This window comes from Phoca vitulina, unplaced genomic scaffold (assembly GCF_004348235.1).
Source record: "Phoca vitulina isolate PV1807 unplaced genomic scaffold, GSC_HSeal_1.0 scaffold9, whole genome shotgun sequence".
Classification (NCBI taxonomy): domain Eukaryota; kingdom Metazoa; phylum Chordata; class Mammalia; order Carnivora; family Phocidae; genus Phoca; species Phoca vitulina.
In genome coordinates, this window is record NW_022589712.1 from 14,979,800 (window position 1) to 15,002,313 (window position 22,514).

General features: G+C 39.0%; 1 protein-coding gene across 1 annotated transcript in view; it reads right to left on the reverse strand.

The window, feature by feature from the left end:
- Positions 1 to 22,514, reverse strand: part of ESR1 (estrogen receptor 1) — a 265,211-nt gene that overhangs the window by 217,175 nt on the left and 25,522 nt on the right. Inside the window, exon 3 of the mRNA XM_032407648.1 lies at positions 16,106 to 16,296. Coding sequence (XP_032263539.1) covers positions 16,106 to 16,296 — 191 coding nt within the window. The remainder of the gene's footprint in view (positions 1 to 16,105; positions 16,297 to 22,514) is intronic.

The window sequence follows — 22,514 nt, forward strand, 5'->3', positions numbered from 1 at the left end:
CCAGCTTGACATTTTTTTTTTCCAAAGATTTATCTATTTATCTGAGAGAGAGAGAGAAGGCTCACACAAGCAGAGGCAGGGGGAGAGGGAGAGAAGCAGACTCCCCACTGAGGGCAGAGCCCGATGCAGGGCTCGATCCCATGACGCTAAGATCACAACGTGAGCCAAAATCAAGAGTTGGATGCCCAATCAATTGAGCCACCCAGGCGGGCTCCAACACTCTAAATAAGATAAAGAAGCAGAGGTAAGAGGTAGACATCCACAGAGAAGTTTTCAAATCCCTGACTCCCTTCCTTTGGTTTTGTAGTGGAAATGTTAACTAATTTTCAGGTGCTGGCTATGAGAAAGAAATTTATGTTTAAGAAGTAAGATAAAGATGATTTAGAAGCAAAATAATGAAATGTTAAGGTATTTGCTCTACTTAGCCTCAGAGTAGAAAGATACATTAGAGGAAACTTGATAGAACCAGTGGGAGGTAAAAATGATGATGACTCTTTACAGGTTAAGCATAATCTCTAACCACTCTATCAGTCCAGTAACGTAGAAATCACTGTGCCATTTATAACTGAGGAAATAGAATTTCAGAGACAACAGGTATGATAGACACCTAGGGGTGTCTGGCTCACAATGCTATCCTTTTCTCTGGAACAGCCCCCTACTCAGGGTAAGCTCCCAGGATCACCTGTGAAATGTGACTCTGTCCCACAACAGCCAGTTGGTTTAGCAATGTGTCCCTGACCAAAGGCGAGCCCATCAGAGCCCTTCTGCTAATATCTTCTAAATGGAAGAATGTCATAGGATGTGAGGCTTGGCAGCTGGTTCCCTTCCCTTCTTAGGGGAAATGCAAGTTTACAGAGAGCATGAAGCTGGCACAGAGAGAGGAGCAGAGGCATGGTTGGGGTTCTGACAGGCTCTGAATCCCTGGGCCCACGGTCCCGAGGTCTGGCTGTACCCCCACCACGACTACAGTTAACCAAGACACTCAAGTAGCCTTCCATCAAAACTTACCCTTTGCCCCCACCCCAAAGCTAGTTTGAATTTGATTTTGGTCACTTGAAACCAGAAGATCTACTTAATACCTGAAATAGTTTTGCTAAGATGATATAGCTGATAAGCCATAATAATGATAACTAAATATTTTTATGGCAATTTATAATTGTACAGCAAAGTCTCATGTGATAATCATTTTTATTAGCTATCCTTAATAAATTGTGACAAACTATGACCTGGATTAAAAATGCGAAAAATACATTGAGGGTAAAGAACAGTCATGCTATTTTGTATATCATAAGTCATGAAAGTTGAAAAAAAAAAATGGGTGAAAGAAGGAAAAAGTAAAAGGTTAAGGAACATGAAGCTTTGTTTTTCTGACCCTTTCTGGATCTCCTGCCATAGCAGCAGGTACGAAGCAGATAGCCCCATAATGACTGTTCCTGTAAAGATTTTCTTGGAAGAATGCTACTGTAGCCTGACTCATATGCCTTTTTATAATAGTTCACTCCACTTAATTGGTAATTGAAACAAAGCCGATTTTGAAGAAGGGAACAAATCTCTACCAAGTCTTGCAAAAATAAATCAACCTGACCTGTTATTTCTTGGTAAATGATTCAGTCTTTAATTTCTACTCCTTTCACTTTAAATATACTATTAAGTACTTAAATGACCTCATACCGTGAACTACAAATCACAGCAATCCCTAATCCAGTTATAGTTTTAAGCAAAAGGGCAGTCCTAAATGAGACCACACCAGATCAGGTGTGAGTGATCTTGTTTCTACTTAAAATACAAAGCTAAACTCCTTAGGGGGAATAATTCAGCAATTGAAAGTAATACATTAATTCACAAATAAAATACTAAAAACAAACAAGAATGGATCAAGAAGCAGTGTAATGGGGAAGGACACATCTCAAATTCAACTTCCAGTCTTGTTGCTCAGTCGTCCAAATGCATCCAAAAAAAAAAAAAAAAAATCGCACATCCTGACTCAACAATCTCAGAATCATCCCCTTCCTCTCCCTCAAAATCCAGCCGTTGTGATTCACTGTCTGGTCTCTACCTCCCAATCAGCTGCTGCCTCTCCTCAGGCAAAGCTGCCTTTCCACGTGGTAAGGGCAGGGCCCACGTCAGCTGCCAGATTGCACATCCCATGATCCTCTGCCCCTCCTCAGTCCCACCCAACTTTCTTGACCTTGTCTGTGTCCATGGTTCCTAGACTCTGACAGCTTTCACCACGTGCAAGCAAACTCTACAAGAGCAAAGGGGTGGATCGAGTAGCAGTAGCAGGATTTTAAGAGATCCCTTCTCAAGGAGGTGAAAATGAAGAGCTTTAAAAGAATGGCCTCGAAAACTAAAATTCATGTGGATAAAGAAGCTCCAGCATTATGAGAGTCAAGTGAGAAAATTAAATATCTCTAAAAAGAAAATCACAAAAAAACAAAAGAAAGTCACTAAGACACTCGTGATATTTCTAAGAGTGAATGCAACCAAATATTCTGTCTCTGCCCCAAGGAAAGAAGAAACAGCTTATCCTAGGGGCACGTGAGCCCTGAAAAAATGCTCTACACTTTGACTACTGACCCTGAACCTGGGCTGCCAGGACAACGCAGAGCTCAGAACTCCCTGCGACTTCAGACAGTTTATCCCAGAAGACAGTGTCAGCACCTTGTCATTGGGAATTTTTCTCTCCCAAGAGCTTCTTAAAGGTATAGATGTACTTTTGAACAAGCAAAAGGGAATCATTGCAGTGATGAGTCCATTATAGTAAAAGATAACGCTTTGCTTTCAATTTCTCCAGCTACTTCAAAATGACTTTCCTACCTTTTATCCAACTGTTTTCAGAATAAAATAAATACAAAATTTCTATTTCTAAATGAAGAAGTGGGAGCAGAATGAATTGCTAGAGTTCATTTCATCAGTTGCTTCCGATGCCACTGGTAACAGGGAGTTGATGGCACAGGGCAGACAAGCAAGGTGAGGATCAAGCACTGTCTCCAGACCGATCTAATGTATGCAGTCCATTCAAATGAATGTGGGCTTTATGGCAAATGTAAGATGCAAATGCACTGGAAAGCACCACTCCTTTCATGAAAGCTTGTTGTCAGAATGTGCTTACTCAATTAGGGGACGCTAAGGAACAGTATAACCACTGTCATGTGCAGGCCCTCAAATTGCATCCCCTTTTAAAGTGTTCCTGATTCTTGAAATGTCATGGAAATGCCGGTCTAATGCATACTTAGTCTAGTGCCTTAGGCAAAAGGCTAAGGCAGCAAGCGATGAAAGCCACATCCCAAGCCAGAACTTCAATGGCTATAGGCCATATTCAAATCAAAAGGGAAAAAATTCTTACTAATCCTACTCCTCTTGAATGACTAAATTTTAAGACTCTCAAGGCATCCTTTGGGATTATAAAGAAGACTTTTGAAAGTAGTGGGACTTGAGAAATATGAGAAGGAAGTTAAGAGCCCCTAGGTCTGGGCATCAGGATTGCAATTCCAGTTTCTGCAAGGGTTCAGTTCTATTACCATGCAACTGCAATCAACAAACTGGTAACACCCAGCCCCTCCCATGCTGGTTCCTGCTCCCTGGGATGTATGGTGAGAGTAATCACTGTTTGGCTGCATGATGTTGCTGATCAGGCCAGGTGCTCTAATGACCTAGATTCCTGGTGGTATCATTAAACCCAAGGCCTTTCTTTCTCTTCCTTTGTTATAGCTTCTCAACAACTCAAAAGAAATAATATTTTGGGGGCTTCAGCTACCTAATGTCCACCTGATGTAATTTCACTTGGGTTCATGAATAATGAAATGAAAGCTGCACTTCAGTGCAAACTTGGCATCTTGCGAACAAAGAATAAAGACATTTCGAAAATAAAGTATGAAGACTTGCTAGACCCATAATAATCTTTCTCTACTTAGGAAAGAGTAAGGAAAATACTAGCGTGAAATCGGTTAATCAATTGCAACATGGCTTTTTAAAATAATGTTTTTATATTACAAGTAAAAAATGCTTATTGTAGGAAGATTAAAATGTACATAAGCAAAAAAATACAATTTAGCCATAATTCTATCACTCAGAGATACTCACTGTTAATATTTTAGAGTACATATGTCCCAAGTTTATACATATTCCTTTCCCTCTATATAGTATGTATATGAATATGCACAATTATGTATGTACCTATGTGTATGTGCATGTGTATGTGAATACACACACACACACACACACACACAAGAAAGTGTTTACAAGAAACCTTTGACTCAAGCTCTTTCTCCTATCTTATATTCAGAAAAACTAAGAGGCATTTTATGAGCAATGAATGGTCCACAAGGCTCTTAACAGTATTTGTATTTCTGGGGAAAATGGATCCAAAGTCAGGGATTGTGACTCGGATGTGCTTCATTGGTTCAGTAAACAGATGTGAGAACAAAAGCAGGAAAAAGGAGAAGGGTCCCCGAGCCCCAAAGCCAAGCCAGCACACACTTTGCTTCTCCTGCCCTTCCCTTGGATTTACAAAAATTCAGGAAGGAACACTGCCAGAATAGGCAGCAGAATGGAAAAAGCCCATTTCTGGGATCTACATTCATATACTTCTGTCTTCTCATGCATCTCACGCTGCATCAATAAGTGCCAACCTTAAGATCAAGTATTATAGAGAGAATGGAGGGAGGGGAAATGAACCCCTTCAAATATCTTGTATATAATTAATGAAAACTAACCAAACCATTGTCTTCCTTCTCCAAGATCAGGTTTACTGCCACGCTTTTAAAAATTAAAGGATGTATCTAAGTTTATCACCTACTAATGGTTCACATTATGGGAAAGTTTATCAATTCTTGAAAGCAAAAGTCCCTGGCCATTTTTAAAAACATCCCTTCATAAAGTATCTCATAAAGCTAACACCAGGAAAAATATCAAGAAAGTTGCAAACATAAAAATTATGAAGTCTAAGCTGAGCCTCCCTAAATTTATCTTAGCTCGGGACCAACTGTTTTCTTCCACATCAACTATCACATATATTTACCCCCAGAATAGCTGCATTCTGTATTACTACAGAGGAACATCTTTGGATTTTTATTAACATCACTCGTCAAACTTCAAAAATAAGCTGAAATAAACCATTACTCACATCGTGGAAACGAATAAAGTATTATCAACCTCTGGGTACATAACAGACTTACTGCTAATAATAGCGATACAGAGAGACACATGGGATATTTTTAAAATAGGTCGTTTTTAAAAACCCACACTCTTCTAAAATACTATAGAACACTCCACAGCATTGAACATGCAGAAGGGAGGATGTAATCACAACAACAAATCATGGGGCACTTAAAATGAAGTAGAATTCTCTGCCTGGTCCTCGGGATGGGCACCAGTTGAAGCACCATCTCCTCCACAATGTCTTCAAGTTTACTCCAGAGCACTGTGCCTGCTCCCTCCTCTCAACTCATTAACATTATCATCTGAAAGACCCTTCTGTCCCTGTATACTGTTTTGCAACTTCTCCTGCAGTTGCTGAGTTGAACTCTTCTATGGTGTAATACATATTACAACATTTCCCTCTGTGCACAAGCTGAATTCTTCAGTGGATTTCAGGGTCTCCAGGTTATACATTTTTGCATTTGTGAGGAACTCGAGCAGGGAGGTCTGTGGGTGTATACACATGTGCTAGGAAGAGGACAGGAAGGAAAACCAAGGATTGAGTCTCATAAAAGAGAGACCACACTCCTTAGAAGCCAGGTTGGGTGGTGAGAAGGGGAAAAAAATGGTATGTACCCGATAACACAGGTGAGGAAAACACAAATCCCACAAGGGTCTGGTGAAGACATGGAGCAAATTAACTTAATAAGCACAGGAGCCAGTCAGTGCAAGGGATTGTGCATGAGGTAGAGGAAAAGACAGGGCTGGTATGCAAGCGCTTGTGGAGTGGGACGGGCACCCTTGGAGTAATCGGCAGGCTAGCAATCAAAAACAAAACAAAACAAAACAAAATAAAGAAGAAAACCATCTCTATGGTGACTATGAGGTGCCACCATGGCCCTGGTTAACAGTATTGGTAAATGCACTCTTACTACAATGTTCAAATGAATTCCCTTATGAGTAACTCTGAAGTGTCAAAGGAACAAAATGATCATGAAATCTGATTATCTTAAGAAGTGTAATTTCTCTTCTCTGCTGTATAAGGAAAATATTGTATGTGTCACTTAATGAAATATACTAAAGGGGTGCAGCCATTATTTTAAGTCATTGTGCTTAGATTTTAATCATAAAAATTTCATATTTATAAATGTAAGCTAGCCACCCATTCGCTCCGTACTTTCTAATATATGATACATGATTCTGAAACTGCCAACAAATCAGATAAAAATGACGTTCATTTGGATAAAATTTTAAAACCATACACTCTCTCTCAAAGAAAATAGAACAGGACCTATTGCAGGGAGATATTATAGTTAATAATTAATAATAACTAAGTTGCTTTCTTCTTTTTTTCCCTTATGCCTTACAGCTGAAAAAATAAAATCTCTTTCCATTGCAGCTAGAGGAAGATGAAAATGGGGAAAATAATAGGAATACTCTCCCCACTATATTCTCTCTCAAGTCAAGTATTTCTTTCCTTTAAAAATACCAAATCTGGGGCGCCTGGGTGGCTCAGTTGGTTGGGCATCTGCCTTTGGCTCAGGTCATGATCCCGGAGTCCCAGGATCAAGACCCGCATCAGGCTCCCTGCTCAGCAGAGTCGGCTTCTCCCTCTGCCCTTCACCCCACTTTTGCTCTCTCTCTCTTGCTCTCGCTGTCTCTCAAATAAATAAGTAAACTATTTTTAAAAATATCAAATCTGCTCTATAACTTGCACGTGAGCAGAGAATTAACATAATAGCAAGAAAAATTTTACAAAGTAGATGATATATCTATGAAGTAGATTTTTCTTGAATGTTCTTTCTCAATCAAAAAGCCAGGCAAGCAGGCTACAGTATAACCTGTATATATAGACCTGAAACAGTAAAGTATATTATATAGTTCGGAAATGAGGGCGCCTGGGTGGCTCAGTTGGTTAAGCGACTGCCTTCGGCTCAGGTCATGATCCTGGAGTCCCAGGATCGAGTCCCACATCGGGCTCCCTGCTCAGCGGGGAGTCTGCTTCTCCCTCTGACCCTCCTCCCTCTCGTGCTCTCTGTCTCTCATTCTCTCTCTCAAATAAATAAATAAAATAAAATCTTTATAAAAAAAAAAGAAATGAGCAGCCGACTTCTCAAAGCATACTTTTCTCTGAATGAGTATCAGAAAAACAGGCCATTCTCTTTTAAAAATACAGCGTTTTAAAGGTATTGACAGCAGCTTTCTATGAAGGAAAGAGAAATTTGGGCAGAATTGGGCCATGGGCCACCACTGGTAGGTTTTGTAAGAACAATGTCAGCACATAATTATGAGGGCTAGTTGATGCCCTTTGAAAAATGTGCCAATTAAAGGCTATCTATAATTTTGGGCAAAATTTTGTGCGAATAGGGCTTTCTAATGGAATTGTTGATATGCTTAACACTGTATATGGGCACAAACTCTACCACTTTAATGGAAACAGTCAATGCCATCACCAGGACAGAACCACTTAGTAGGGAAATTGGAAATTTAATTTCAATCAAATGAACAAAAAATAGAGAGGAATGCTTGAAGTGGTAGCATAAAAAACACCAGCGATTAAAAACATTTGGAACCTTTGCTTATCCTTCAAAGGCATTTGTTGCCATGGTTTTTAAAGACCTCTGAAAGCTTCAGCTGTGTCCACAAGAGCTGCCAAGAAATAGGGGTTCTATACTGATTTTGTCAGATGCATTTTGTCTTAATTATCTCTAAGATAAAGATTACTTGGCCAAAGGGGAAAAAAAGGAAGAGCCACTATCATTTCACAGGTAAAAAGACTATGATTTTGCTTTTCTGAGCCCTTCTTCCAATGCATGTGCGCATGTGCATGCACACATCTGATTTCATACTATAGCAATTAGAGTAACAAGCCCTTAAAATTGGTAAGGAGAAGGACATTCTTACATGGAAGGAGGTTTTCAGGTCTTGAATTTCAGGGTTGTGCCTTTTTTGTTTGTCTGATGAGAACCAGGAGCTAAATATCTAGCAAATTTACCACTACCTGGGGGTAAGGCCTTTCTTTCAAAAAGTTTCATTACAAATGCTTTCATTTGAAAATTACATGATACTCATCTGTGTACACACTGAAACTCTTCTGCCCTTCAGCCTTAGTGGTCTTATTTCTCTGCTGTACAACATGCATGTGACTACAAGATGGAGAGTAAAAATTAGAAGTAGAGAGGCATCTGGGTGGCTCAGTCAGTTACGCATCTACCTTCGGCTCAGGTCGTGATCCCAGGGTCCTGGGATGGAGCCCTGCATCAGTCTCCTTGCTCGGCAGAGAGCCTGCTTCTCCCTCTCCCTCTGCCTGCCCTCCCCCTGCTTGTGCTCTCTCTCTGTCAAATAAATAAAATCTTTAAAAAAAATTAGAAGTAGAAGTAATGGAAGGATTAGACAAACTCTGGGTCAGAAAAGATGCCTATGGACTTCCATGGTATAAATAATTTGGAAAAAAAAACAACAACCTGTTTTTTATTTGAAAGTCATAAAAATGCTTCTATTTGTTCCTGCTGTTTACTATTTGTACAGCTCTATGTGATGGAACCAGCATGTTCTCTTTTAAATAGTAAGCTCCTGGAGAGCAACATTCAGCCCGTTGGGCTAATTTGTGATTTTCTTCTTTAGAGGGGCCTCAAACATACACTTTTAATAATGAGAGTGTTTCTTACAAGGTTTTGGTAAGATGCAGGGAACTCATAATACATTATTATGAGAATTAAAAGGAAGTTTCTGGAATTACTTCTCCACTATTAATAATGGGCAACCTTCAGGAAGTAGTTAACCATTCTTTCCACCAAGTTTTGTTAATATATTAATTGAGGGAATTGATTCAAATCCCCACCCCTGGATTGTCTGCAGAGCGCTGATTCTCTTCTGTAACTGCTGGGTAATTCTGTCCAGACACCCAGCTATCATGTCAAACTCAGTATCTGGAATTGAAGCTATCACAACCCCTCTCTGATTGGCCTTTCTCTTGCTTTTCTCACCTGAGGTGATGACACCATTATTTTCCCTCTGTGTGTGAACCTCTTAACTTCCTTCTCTCCCAGACATCCCATACAGAATCACCTTAAAACCACCTAGATCCTTCCATTATAATATCCTTCAGTCTATTCCCTTTCTTCCTCATTTCACAAATACCCAAAAGTCCAGACTTTTAGCCTGTCTAAACTACTGGAATACCAGCCAACTTAGTCTTCATGCTTCCACTCTCTCCCTCTGTAGTCTCTCCTATATGCCTCTGGCAGGTTAATCTTAATTAAAATGTGTTCTGTCCTCTCTCTCCCATGATCGAAAAAGCGTAATGGTTTTGTGTTGCCTGAGGCCCACAAACTGATCCTAACCCTCCTCTCATACTTTGTTTATGCACTGAGTGATTCCTACAATATGAAGCCTTGATCTGGGCCTTACCTGTGAGGTGCTCACATTCAGTAAGGGAAAAACCTATCTCTCTACACAGACACTTGCAGTCCCAGACAGAGAGGGCCACAGGAGAGAGAGAACTGCTGCATTAACACCAGAGAAGTTTAAATGAGAGTAACTTTTGACTAGAATAGGAAGAGATTTTACAGGTAAGTTTGGAAAGTAACTCCCAGCAAAGAAATGGAATGCTCATATTTGAGTAACAACAAGTAGTCCAGTATAAAAAAGTTTACTTCAAATGTACAAACAGTGACTTGGAAATCCTTGAACAGTGGTCTTAGGACTCTTCCCTGGGCCATGGAAGTCATTAAAGCATTCTGTAAAAGGTATTGACATGACTAGGGATTTGCCTTAAGAACATTAGTAGACTGGCAGTGCACAGAATGGCTTGGAAGAAGGAAAACCAAATGAAGCAAATGGTTTAAGTGAAGGAGAAGGCAAAAGTAAACATTAAATTATTTCAATGATCCCAGGGAACATTAGCAAGAATTGGATGAATGCACATTAAAGAAGTGGTCTCAACATAGCTACACAACAGATCTGATGGGAAACATCAGGGGTGAGAAGATGAAGACAGCTGACTCTACGGTTTTCAGGGTGGGTGCCTGAGGAAACAGATATCAACAGCGCTCACCAGAGAGAGCAGCTAGTGTCAGATGAAGACACATGGGAGTCACTAAGAAACCAGGTTGAGGCAGGAGCTCGATGTGGGAGATATCTGCATAGTTGTGACACTTTAGGTCTTAAATATTGTTTCCCTAGGGCTTCCATGACAAAGGACCACAAATGAGTAACTTAACACAACATAAAGTATTGTCTCAGAATTCCGGAGGCTTGTCAGCAGGGCTACACACTCTCTGAAAGCTGCGGGGAACACTACTTTCTTGCCTCTTTCTAGCTTCTCGTTTTTGCCAGCAATCTTTGGTGTTCTTTGGCATGTAGATGCATCCCTCCAATCTCTCTCTGTGGTCTTACAGCATTCTCCTGTCTGTCTCTGCATCCAAATGCCCTTCTTATAAGGACACTAGTCCTATTGGATCAAGGGTCCACCCTACTCCAATATGACTTCAACTAATTATATCTATGGTGACTTATTTGGAAATACCGAGGTACTGGGGGTTAGGACTTCAACATGGCTTTTGGGGAAGCACAATTCAACCCATAAACAGATATGCATGAGACCACCTAGAAAACCGGTTGGAGAAAAGGATGGGGAAGTGAAAGGAAAAGAGATTGTAGATGCTAGGGAATGCCAACTTTTTAAAAGCTGAAGAGGAAAAGCAAAGAGGCAGAGAGAGGACAATGAGCCCTCTGTTCTCTCAAGGCTTATTTACCCAGTTTTCCCTGAGCTTTTCTTGGTTTATGCTATTTCACATTTCTGGAATTATTTTCCAAACTGCTGGCTGCCTATGAAAATCCTTTATTTCTTTCTAGGCTTATGTCAAATATACCACTTGGATTAGTCCGTGTCCTGCCAGCCTTACCCAGTGAAATTTCTTCCTTCTCTGAGGTCCTCTAGCAGGTCTTATCTACCATTCTTTAGACTTCTTGTCCTAATCTATTTAGCGGTGATGTGCCCAACACTACTAGAGGTACTGGAGCAACAGTAAACAACAGGGCAGGCCAGACCTGAAATCAGCTTTCACTGAGCTTACATCCAAGTTCAGGCAGGAATATGGGGAAGCAGCACCTGGTACAGATTTACAGTCATCAACCAAATGAACAAATAAGAGAACTTCATTAAGGGTTTAAGGGCCTTAAAGAAAAATAAGGGTAATGGAGTAGAAAAAAAAGAAAGAAAAAAACTAGGGGCAAACATTTGTAGGATTACTTTGGCTAGGGTAATCATGGAAGATTCCCTGAAGATACTGACATGACATGGTCTTTTTCTCTGAGAAAGTGATCTTGGGCAGAGATCTGAATGACAAGGAGCCAGCCAAGTAAAGATGCGAGTGTTGCAAGCAAAGGAAAAATGTGCTGAGGTCCTGAGGAAGGAACACGGTTGGTGTGTTGGAGGAAGAGAAAGAAGGCCAATGTGGCTGGATTATAATGAACAGGGGGAGAAATAAGCAGGACTAAGAGACTATAGAGTAATATAAGCCATAGGAGGGAATCTGGACTTGAAGTGCAGTGTGAGTTTTAAGGGAAAGACCATATGACATGATGAATACATTTAAAAGATTTCTCCTGCTGTTGCATGGAGACTAGAGGGTAGAGGGGCAAGTTTGGAACATGGAGATCAAAATTTCATATTTTTGTGTGCATATATTTCAAGACTTCAACTTTGAGCTATATCTCTGAACAGATTCCAGAGATAAAATAGCTAGATAATGAGAGAGCAACCACCACTTCTCCCCCATCTGCTGGCCTTTTCCAGGCACGGGTACATATGTCAAGCCAGAAGGTGACTAGAAATATGAAACTAAATGTAAAACCTAATCCATCTTGGAAGACCAAGCACAAAAGGCCTAAGTTCTCTCTTAATACAGCTCTACAAAATGGATGGAGCCAACTAAATGGGCTGAAGTTCAGAAAGTCAGGCTCTGCTTACACTCAGCCACTGTTGGGGGAGCTATCCAGGGTGCTGGAATGTCAAACCCCACCACCCACCCCTGACGCTTTCCAAGGCCTAATGGACAAAGCTTCTCAGTTTCCTGGTGGGACCTAATGCCTCACTGCCTTGAACCATAACCAGACTCCACCATGATACCACCCTGATGTCCTTCTGGTCTTAGCTAACCTTTAAGTCAACACCTGCCTGGGCCATGTCTGTTTGATCTAATTATATTCTTTGTACATCTGAGAGAGATAATATGAAGTGGCAACATAGTTAGTGGTATACAGATAGGCTTGGGACTCCACTGTACCTCATGAACATTTGAAATAATAATGTCAGAGAAGCAGGGAGCTCAGTGGAGTCTTTTTTCCTTGAGTCCAAGGTGGTACTCAAAGATGGTACCTGTAATCAAATCTGCTTATATAACTCATCCAAGGTCTTTGCCTACAACACATCTTAAGAAACACTGCTTCTCCATCTGCAATGATTAACAAGTTCATGTACTATCCCATTTTACCCCTCCCTTAAATAGCATCCTTGACTTTCCTTTAAAAAAAAAAAAAAAGGAGTATGTTCAACTGAAGGCCATTACTCAATTTCTTGAGTAATCAAGTTTATACACTAAGTAGTGGATGAAAATTTGTATGCTTTCAAATCAAACACTTTACCTCTTCAACTAAAACACTTAGAGCACTAGAGTAACCTGATGGATACTCATTTCTATCTCTCTTCTTAAATAACAAGAAAAACAGGGACAGCTACAGCATCTTCAGAAGTTTCTACCTGCATGTCAGACCCTTCACTGTCCTTAAATAGGTTTGAGGGTCAGTGTGACTTATAAAGAGCCAAAGAAGTTCAGTAAAACTTTTTAGTTGCATGTTATCAAGACTATGATGAGAAAATGGGACAAGAAACCACTAAACTTGCTCTGGTATTTCCTTTTTATATGCACAAACAAGCCAAATACATAGAAACACCATTGAAGTAAGAAGGAAATAAACTACTTTATTTTTACATAATCAAGAATAAATACATGGCCAAGAATGTCTTTGTTTGATCTAATGGTCAATTAATTTTGTTAATTTCTATTCACAGAACTCCCAAAACTCCCTTTCATCTCCTGGTCTTTGCTCATATGCTCATTCCTATGAACATCCATCCCCTTCTCCTTCATTCTGCTCATTTGACTCATCCTCCAGACTTAATTTTGAATCAGGAAAACTCCTCAGAGCCTGACTCAACCCTCACCAGGACTGAGTGAAGTCTGGACTCCTATATAAGACCCTTCACTCACCCTCATCTTGGCACATGTCACACTGTTATTTAGTGGCCAGTTTATTTGTGCAACTCTCCCACTACCTTTTAAGGTCTATGAGAATAAGGACCATGTCTTTCTTATAATTGTATCTCCAGGGCCTTCCACAGTTCTTTGCCTAGTAGAGGTAATCAATGAATAAATGAATGAACCCATAAACCGAATCATTTTTAAGGTCCCTCCCTATCTCTAGAAGTTAATATCTCTGCTTCATTTCTATGCTTCTTCTAAAACTGTGGACTCAATATTCACCTCATTTAATAAAGCTTATTTAAGTGACTTCATACCATGATAAGAAGTTTCTGAAGCCAGGCAGAAATTGCAGTTTATGCCATTTATATATACAGTAAAATTTTATATAATATAATTTATAGTACAATGAAATCCTACTATTTAGTCTATACATACAAGATGGAGATAAGATATATATTTTAACCATCAAAGAGTACACAAAAATTTTCTAAATATCTGAACTTGAGATAATGCCATACCAATAAAATATTTATTTTTATTAGCTCACATTTCCTTCACTATTTTTTAAGTGCATTATTTTTCTTTATATTCTTTCTTCTTATACATTTCTATATATTCTTCTCTAAGTGCCTTAATGCTCAGAGACAATACTCAGTCTGATGTGAAGTTATATAGTACACTCTTCAATGCTGAACAAACAGGATGAAAATAACTTGTGAGAATATTGGTGTTATTCCTTGAAGAAAAGTCCTTTCTATCTTTAATATTAGTAATTTGACTTTTACAACTGAAAATATTTGTTTTCTTATATTCATCCATTGTTTTCCTTATCTTTATCATATAATAGCACTTTATCCCTATCCTGACTTACTCTCTAATTGTATCATAAGAACAAGTACCTTTGCCTCCCCAATAAATTTCCCAAATAAATTCCAAATTTTGTGGGATTACAGATCATATCTTACACATATTTTGATTTCTCTCAGAACATCTTGCACAGGTACAGAGTAAGTTTTTAATAAACATGAATAGTCAAAACTTTAGATTTAGAAACAATCTATTCCCTTCCCATACATTAAATCAAAGATCAGCAAATTATGGCTCCCAGGTCAGTTCTGGTCTGTTTTTGTATATAGTTTTATTGGCATACACCCACTTACTTATATATTGTCTATGGTTCCTTATAGGCCACAATGTCAGGGCTAAGTAGTTGCAACAAGGACTACAAAGCCTAAAACAGTTACTATCTGGCCTTTTACCAAAAAAAAAAAAAAAAAAAATGCTGCTGAAAGTTGCTCTCAATCATTTTTATAGATGAGAGAACTGTCTCAGATAAATGACTTATCCAAGTTTGTAGTTGAACCTGTTCACTAAATCTACCTCTGTCAGATGATTTGTCAATACCAGATTAAATGTTTGGTGAAAATAATGCTATTTTAGAATACATAAAAGCAAATAAAAAGTAGTATCACAAATGAAGATGGTTTTTGAAAGACCTCTGTGAGCTTATGCTAACCTAAACCAAATAGAAATATCGTTTTTCTAAATTAAGATAGTATTAAGTGGTAAAATTAAATAATCTATGTTGCTTTAACACATATGTGTGTATATATACATATCCATGTGTATATTTATTTATTTATATCTCTATTTCTTTGTGTGTGTACATATATGTATATTAACAAAAATTTACTATCAGAGAATATCATTAATTTTATTAAAAAATCCAACAAAAAAGTGCAAATCTTACAGTAGGTTTCTAAAAGATGTTGAAAGTAATAACTGTCAAAAGCTGCTTTTAAAATGGACCAAGACAAATAAATAAATAAATAAAATGGACCAAGACAAAGTTAATTCAGCTAACCTAAACTCCTGTCAGACTGCTATTCCTGTCAGACAAAGGATTTTTACCATAGATATTTTAGGTAGTAGAAATGATTTATGTTTCCCCCAGGGCATCCTATAAAATGCAACAATATAGACATTCTTGGAGTACAAATAAATTGGAGCTGGCAGTAGAAGGGAGAAGCTGCTCTTGGTAAGCCACATACAAAAGAGGATCCAGGCACACAGGTGAATGAAATGTTACAAGTAAATACTTACTAACCACTTATACTGATAATATGTCCCCTATTACAGGTCACCAGCTATTGAGTCTTCTCATTTTAGCAAAAGTCATATCATCCACTGAGACAACAAAGAGATGGAGGAAGAGCAAGGGAAGAACCAGTCAAGTTAGAATTGGTGCAAAGAACTGGTAGTCTGGAGCAAAGATCAGAACAGAATGCCTATCTGGACACAGCCAAGGTGGAAAAGTAATAATGTAGAGACAACTCAACTTACATTGTATCATATAAGCCTAGCTGCCTGCAACAAATGAATACCCACCTGCCATCCCCTAATCAGGGCACAGACCTCTCCAGACCCAGCTATTAAAGTCCCCTTCCTATAGAGTTGCTCAAGACTGCTTGGATCGTGCCAATGGAGGAAGCATAATTACTCAGCTACAACTGCCCTGGTCTCTTCATCAACTCTTTCTCCTGTGAACTTTGTTTTTCTCCATGTTTCTACCCGACATACTAGTGGACCTACCAGGTATTAGAGTTTTCTTCTACAAAGGACTGCTCATATGCCTTCCTTTTTCAGTTGCTTACCCTCAGGATTAAAAATGGAATAAGTTGCTTTCAACACACTGTTACCTTGAATACTTCTCTTGAAGAAGGCCTTACAGCCCTCACAGGACCAGACGCCATAATGGTAGCCTGAGGCATAGTCATTGCACACTGCACAGTAGCGGGTCTCCTTGGCAGACTCCACAGCCATGCTTCCCTTGTCACTGGTACTGGCCAATCTCTCTCTGCCACCCTGGCGCCGATTGTCTGAGTTTGGCCTGGGGGGGGGGAAAAAAGTAGGAGAAAATAAAAACAGTGAATCTATTAACATTAGAAAAGCAAAACATGTATGCTTTTCTAAAGAATAAGAGGCTTGGGGGATGCAGCAGATCCACTTTATTCTGACATTTTGAAATAATGAATCATAATGTAAGCTAATCTTTCATTACCTCTTGCCGCTGTTACAGCAAAAGGTGTTTGCCTATTATACCAACCTTGAGGGGAAACTGTTTATTGCAAACTTGCTTAAGAAATGGACTGCCTACACCAGAATATATTATCTAGAAAAATGACAAGATGAAATTAACTTGTTTTTAATAGACTTACACTTTTTTTTTCAGGGATTCACAATTAATGCAGAACCATTAGAGACCAATGCTCATTCCAATTCTAGACACACTAAGTACCTTTAGGAAATAGAGACAAAGTAAAAAGCAGCTGGAGCATTTGAAACTCAAATGAACCGATGAGCAACATAGAACATGTATAGAAAGATAACAATTCAAATTTTTATGTGACTGTTATCATGTAACCCTAGATATCAGTTTTTATAACTTGTCTATAATTTAAGGGTGCCATTCAATACTCAATACTCCTCTTTAAGAGCATGTAGAATAAGAAGAGCAGAGAAACACAGATGATTACTCCAACCTTATAAAAAGTTCGTAGAGGAAGCATATCCCAGAAAGAAACCTGAGAATTAACAGTAAGTTCTGGGAGAATGCAGGAAATGGAGAAGTAAAAAGTTTTAAGGAAGTAGAAAGCTTTCAGAAGGAAGAGTGATTGACAGTGCCAGATGGAGCAGAGAAGTCCAATAAAGCAAGGACTGATGACATAGAAGTAGGATTTGACAAAGAGGAACCTTAGCAAGGAGTTTTGGTAGAGGTGTACAAGCACAAGCCAAAATCCAGTGGGTGGGAAAGAGAATGGAGTAGGAGGAAATGAAAATGAGTGAAGACCATTCCTTTGAGAACTTAGATGAGAACAAGTAAAGAAAGAGATGGGGTGGGGTGGTTGCTAAAGAACATAAAGATTAAAAAAAGGATTTTCAGAATGGAAGTGGAAGCCTCATCTAGACTGAAAGAAATGGGCAAAAGAGAGGGAAGAGTTGGGGGTACAGAGAAGGGCAGAACAGAACAAAGTCCAGGGAAGTATAGCAGTTGGTATTCAAGACACAGGTAGAAGGAACAGCCTCAACAAAGACACCTTGAAGAAGACAGAGAAAAAAGAGCTAAGAAAAGGAGCAAATGAGATGAAGTTTGCATCTCTCATTTAACCAGTATAAGATCAGAACTTAGATCAAGGATTTGCTAGGCATGTGCAACTGAATAAAAGCAGTGGAAGAGAAATGAGGGTGCATGGTCAGAGCCCAGCACAGTGCCTGGTATGTAGTTGGCACTCAATAATATATTTAAATGAACTCATAGAATGTTTCAGAGTGTATAGGAAAAAAAGAAAAGTTGAAAGATACTGGAAGGATAGATGGAGTGAAGATACCAAAAAAAAAAAAAAAGAAAGAAAGAAAGAAAAGAAAAGAAAATAGAAAAAAAAAGCTGGAACACCTGTGGCTCAGCCTCTGACTTCAGCTCAGGTCATGATCTCAAGATACTGGGATCCAGCCCCACTGTTGGGCTCCTCACTCAGCACGGAGTCTGCTTGTCTCTATGCCCCTCCCCCTGTTTGTACTCTCTCTCTCAAATAAATAAAATCTTAAAAAAAAGAATAAAAAATAAATTTTAAAAAACCAACCTAGGATGAGATAAAATGAATTTAAGATAGAGTTTCCAGGGTCTCTGATTAAAGAAACCCATGCTTCCTGCTTCTACTCTCCACCCAAATAACGAGACCACACTGACTTTTTCACTGGCCCTCCCTTTCACAAGCCCTGTCTTTCCTTTTAGCTCAAATTTTATGACCCTTTCCTACTCTGATCACTCATTGGTATTGTCCACAGTTTTGTGGCAGTGGTTCTCAAACAATACTTGCCATAATACTCACAAAATACCAGCTCCTTGCATTAAGCACATCTGACTCGGCCGATTTTTTCCATTCTAAATGACACAGCTCTTACTTTGACAGCCTCAAATGGAAGTTCTTTATTTTTTAATATCTTTAGAGAGCACGGGCTTGCAGTTTTCAGTTCCAGTTCATATTCTTCTGCCTATCCCCTTCCATTTCATCACAATGCTGTTGAACTCCCCTCTCCCCAATCAACCTCAATCTTGTACTGTTCGTTTACTAACATCTTACGATGATTCAAGTCAGTAGGAAGCAGCTGTGAATATTTAACTATAGAAGCTTAGGGCCTTTTGGGGGCAGTGTGGTTAGCAAGCTGGGCACTGACAGTTTCGAGGCCTTATAAATCTTAAGTACTGCAGCCTCAACACCCAGCTCAGGGCGCTGCCCGTAGCAGACATTCCATACACATTTGTTGAATGAAGGAAGGAAGGAAGGAGTGAATGATATATGCATGGACAAAAGTTCCAAAGTATCAAGCATCTTCCACCCATCCCTGCAAAATAAAATACTGCAAATTTTAAAACTGTGGTAGGATAAATATAACATAAAATTTATCATCTTAATTTTTTAGTGTAGAGTTCAATAATGTTAAGTTATTCACATCAGTGTTAACCAATCTCCAGAGCTTTTCCATCTCACAAAACTGAAACTTCACACCCATTCAACAACTCCCCATTTCCTCCTCCCCCCAGGCCCTGGCAACCACCATCTACTTTCAATCTCTATGTACTTGACTACTCTAGATAATTCATATAAGTGGAATAATATACTAATTGCCTTTTTGTCAATGGTTTATTTCACTTAAGCATAATGCCCTCAAGGTTCAGCCATGTTGTAGTATGGTCAGAACTGCCTTTCTTTTTAAGGCTGAATAATATTACATTGTACATATTTACCATATTTTGTTTATCCATTCATCCACCAATAGACAATGGACATTTGGGCTGCTTCCATATTTTGAATAATGCTGCTATTAACATGGATGTTCAAATATCTCTGTGAAAGTCTGCTTTCAATTCATCTGGATATATACCAAGAAGTGGGATTGCTGGATCATATAGTAGTTCTATTTTTAATTTTGTGAAGAACTGTCATATTGTTTTCCACAGTAACTGCACTATTTTACATTCCCACCAACAATGCACAAGGGTTCCAATTTCTCTGCACCCTTCCCAACATATGTTTTTTCTGTTTTGTTTTGTTTTGTTTAATAGCAGCCATCCAAATGGGTTTGAGGTAATCACTGCATCTTAAGGTCACTTCTCTTACCAACCATTCCTAATCCTCACCCTGGTAATAATTTACTCCTGTTCCGAACTCAGTGGCCAGTTTTTCTTTACTTCTACCACTTGCTACATTCTTACCGCTTCAGTTGTATATTCGTGTGTCTCCATTGCTGCTAAGTTGCTCATGTCTTACTCATCTTTGGAACCCCAATTGTTTATAGCATAGTGCCTCATCCAAAATAGAGACTCAGTAAATATTGATATCAAATGAATTAATCAATGACTGAATCAATAAAGTGATCATTTTTACAATATAAATGGAATACATAAATATTGTTTTTAAAAGTACTGGTGAAAAATTTAACAGCAAAAGCTCATTTTCCCCAGATCTCGCAGAGATGTATGCTACCAGCAAAATGCCTTCCATCTACACTTTATCTTTGAGATGTCCCTGGAATACTGAAAATCTACTGCAGGCATAGAGCATAAAACCAGAAGGCCTGAAAAAAAGAAGAGAGGAAATTACACAGGCCATATTTCCTTTCCACAAAGGAACTTTTTTATCCAACTTGGAAAATCATATATGTAACGTTGTCAGTTATCATTTTGGCTCAACCCTGCTCTATGAATGCTCCTAAACAGGAGGAGGAGTATTGAAAAATATAATCCAGATCAACCTAAAAGGCAAGTGAGATCTTCTCATTGTCTGCAAGGCCCTGTGGCACCTTGAAATATGTTCAGCTTTTCTGGAATATCCATTAGGCCAAGGCAATTTGGTACAACTGCCTCCAGACTGAGATCTGCGTCCCTAGGATGCAGACTAACTTGGCCTCATCCTCTGTAGTGGAAAGGAACAGAGTGGAAGGTGTCTGCGCCTGGACTCAGACCAAGCCACAAGGGCAGGCCAGGCACTGACCTGCGGTTAGATCAGCCCTCAGGGATGAGCCTCATTAGAGGTCCCAGACTCATCTCTTCTAGCTTCCCTCTCCCCAGCCTAGCCCAACTGCATCTGTCAAAGACATGGCACTTTGGCTTCATGCTTCTTTGGTAGGAAATACTTATACCATGTTTAGGGCAATCTTTCTTCCTCTCAGTCAGCCTCAGAGGCCTTTTGGCTTCTCCTTATTTTCATAGAAACTAAATTAACTACTCTCATTTTCATGATCTAAATGTCATCAGGTTTTGCTTCCCTTATCTCTTTATTCTAGGTGAGAATTTAACTAATTCTTTAGCCAATTTGCTAAAACATCTCTCTCTTTATAAAATTATTTTTTTAAGATTTTATTTATTTATTAGAGAGTGAGCGAGAGAGAAACAGCATGAGAGGGCAGAGGGTCAGAGGGAGAAGCAGACTCCCCGCTGAGCAGGGAGCCCGATGTGGGACTGGATCCCAGGACTCCGGGATCATGACTTGAGCCAAAGGCAGTCGCTTAACCAACTGAGCCACCCAGGCGCCCGTCTCTTTATAAAATTCTTATCCCTTTCTCACTGAATTGTCACCAAACCTCTATAGTTTCTCATCTTGGACATATTCTCACAAGACTCAGATAAGAAGTTGACTAGTTTACCAAGTTAGATGTTCTTCAGCCTTACAGGTATGTTTAAAGATTCTCTAAAAAGAAGTAAGGCGGAAGCTTAAGCGAAAAATAGAGGGATGTTTTGTCAGTGACTGAACACACTGCAGCTCTGAGGCACGCAAGTGCTTAGGAACAAAGTGATGGCAGAGAAGAGAAAGGCAGAAGCATGAGAGATCAGACAACAAGAGAAAACATCACTGCACCTATGGAAACTGGAAACTCAACTGACTGGATTTAGTTACCTTTTCATTACATCCAGTGACTACTAAATATTTCCCAATGGGTGCCCCACTGATATTATATATTCAATATGATGAAGAGAGAATTCTGAAGGCATTCATCTTGGGTCCAGAAAGTGGACTCTCTTAGACCAAGTCATAACAGGGCATAACCAAAGTGCATTTATCAAGAAGATTTTCATTAATCAAAGGAAGAGTTTGAAGCTCAACATAATCAAATACTGTTGGTTTTCCAAACATAAACCATGGTACCAGCCAATCCAAAGGCACTATTCACCTGATGAATCAAGAATTTTTAAAAAAATGTTTAAAGCTTTGGTTTCTAGAGGAAACATTTTTGCAAAACTAAGTGAAAAGAACAAACAGATGTCCACTCCCTAGAGATGTGGGGTAATTAAGTGCTAGTGTGATAACCTCATGAAATTCTAATACCCAAATCAAATCCCCAAAGTTATATGCACCCAAAGTGCCTTACACTTTTTCTTGATGGCACTTACCACAATTTCCCGTCCTATACTTGAGTGATTATTGACAAATATATGTTCCCCCTAATAAACAGTAAATTCTAGGAAGGCAGGGATCACATCTCATTTGCCCCAATTTTAACTGACGCACATTTAGGTCCTTGATGAAAATTTGCTAAATGTACCTCTTCCATCTAATCCATCACCAAATTATATCAGTTATTTCTTCAAAACACTATGCCTATCTTCCTTTGCATTCCTTGTTTTCGTCATTCTTGCCTAAGACATAAATAACCCTACATCTGAATTACTAAAAGTAGCCTCCTGCCTCTCACAAGTCCTCAAACACAGCGGACTTGCCACTGTCAAAAGAATGGTCACAAAATATAACTTTCATCTTTCAATAACTTTTCATTACATATATCTGAGGGTCATTACCTTTTGGGGGCATCAGGGACTTGTTTGATAATATAGGGAAGACTCTGAAACTGTCTTTTCTAGAAAACACATACAAACGAACTCTCAAACTTGTGCCTATTAATTCTGGGGGCATGATAAACCAGGAAAATAAAATTTTAAAATTTTATTTTTAAAATCATCAACATATAGAATTAAGCTCAAATTCTTGAATTCCCTGCTCCAACCAGTATTGGTCCCTCTATAGCTCCCTGAGCAAAATTTTATCAACTCCA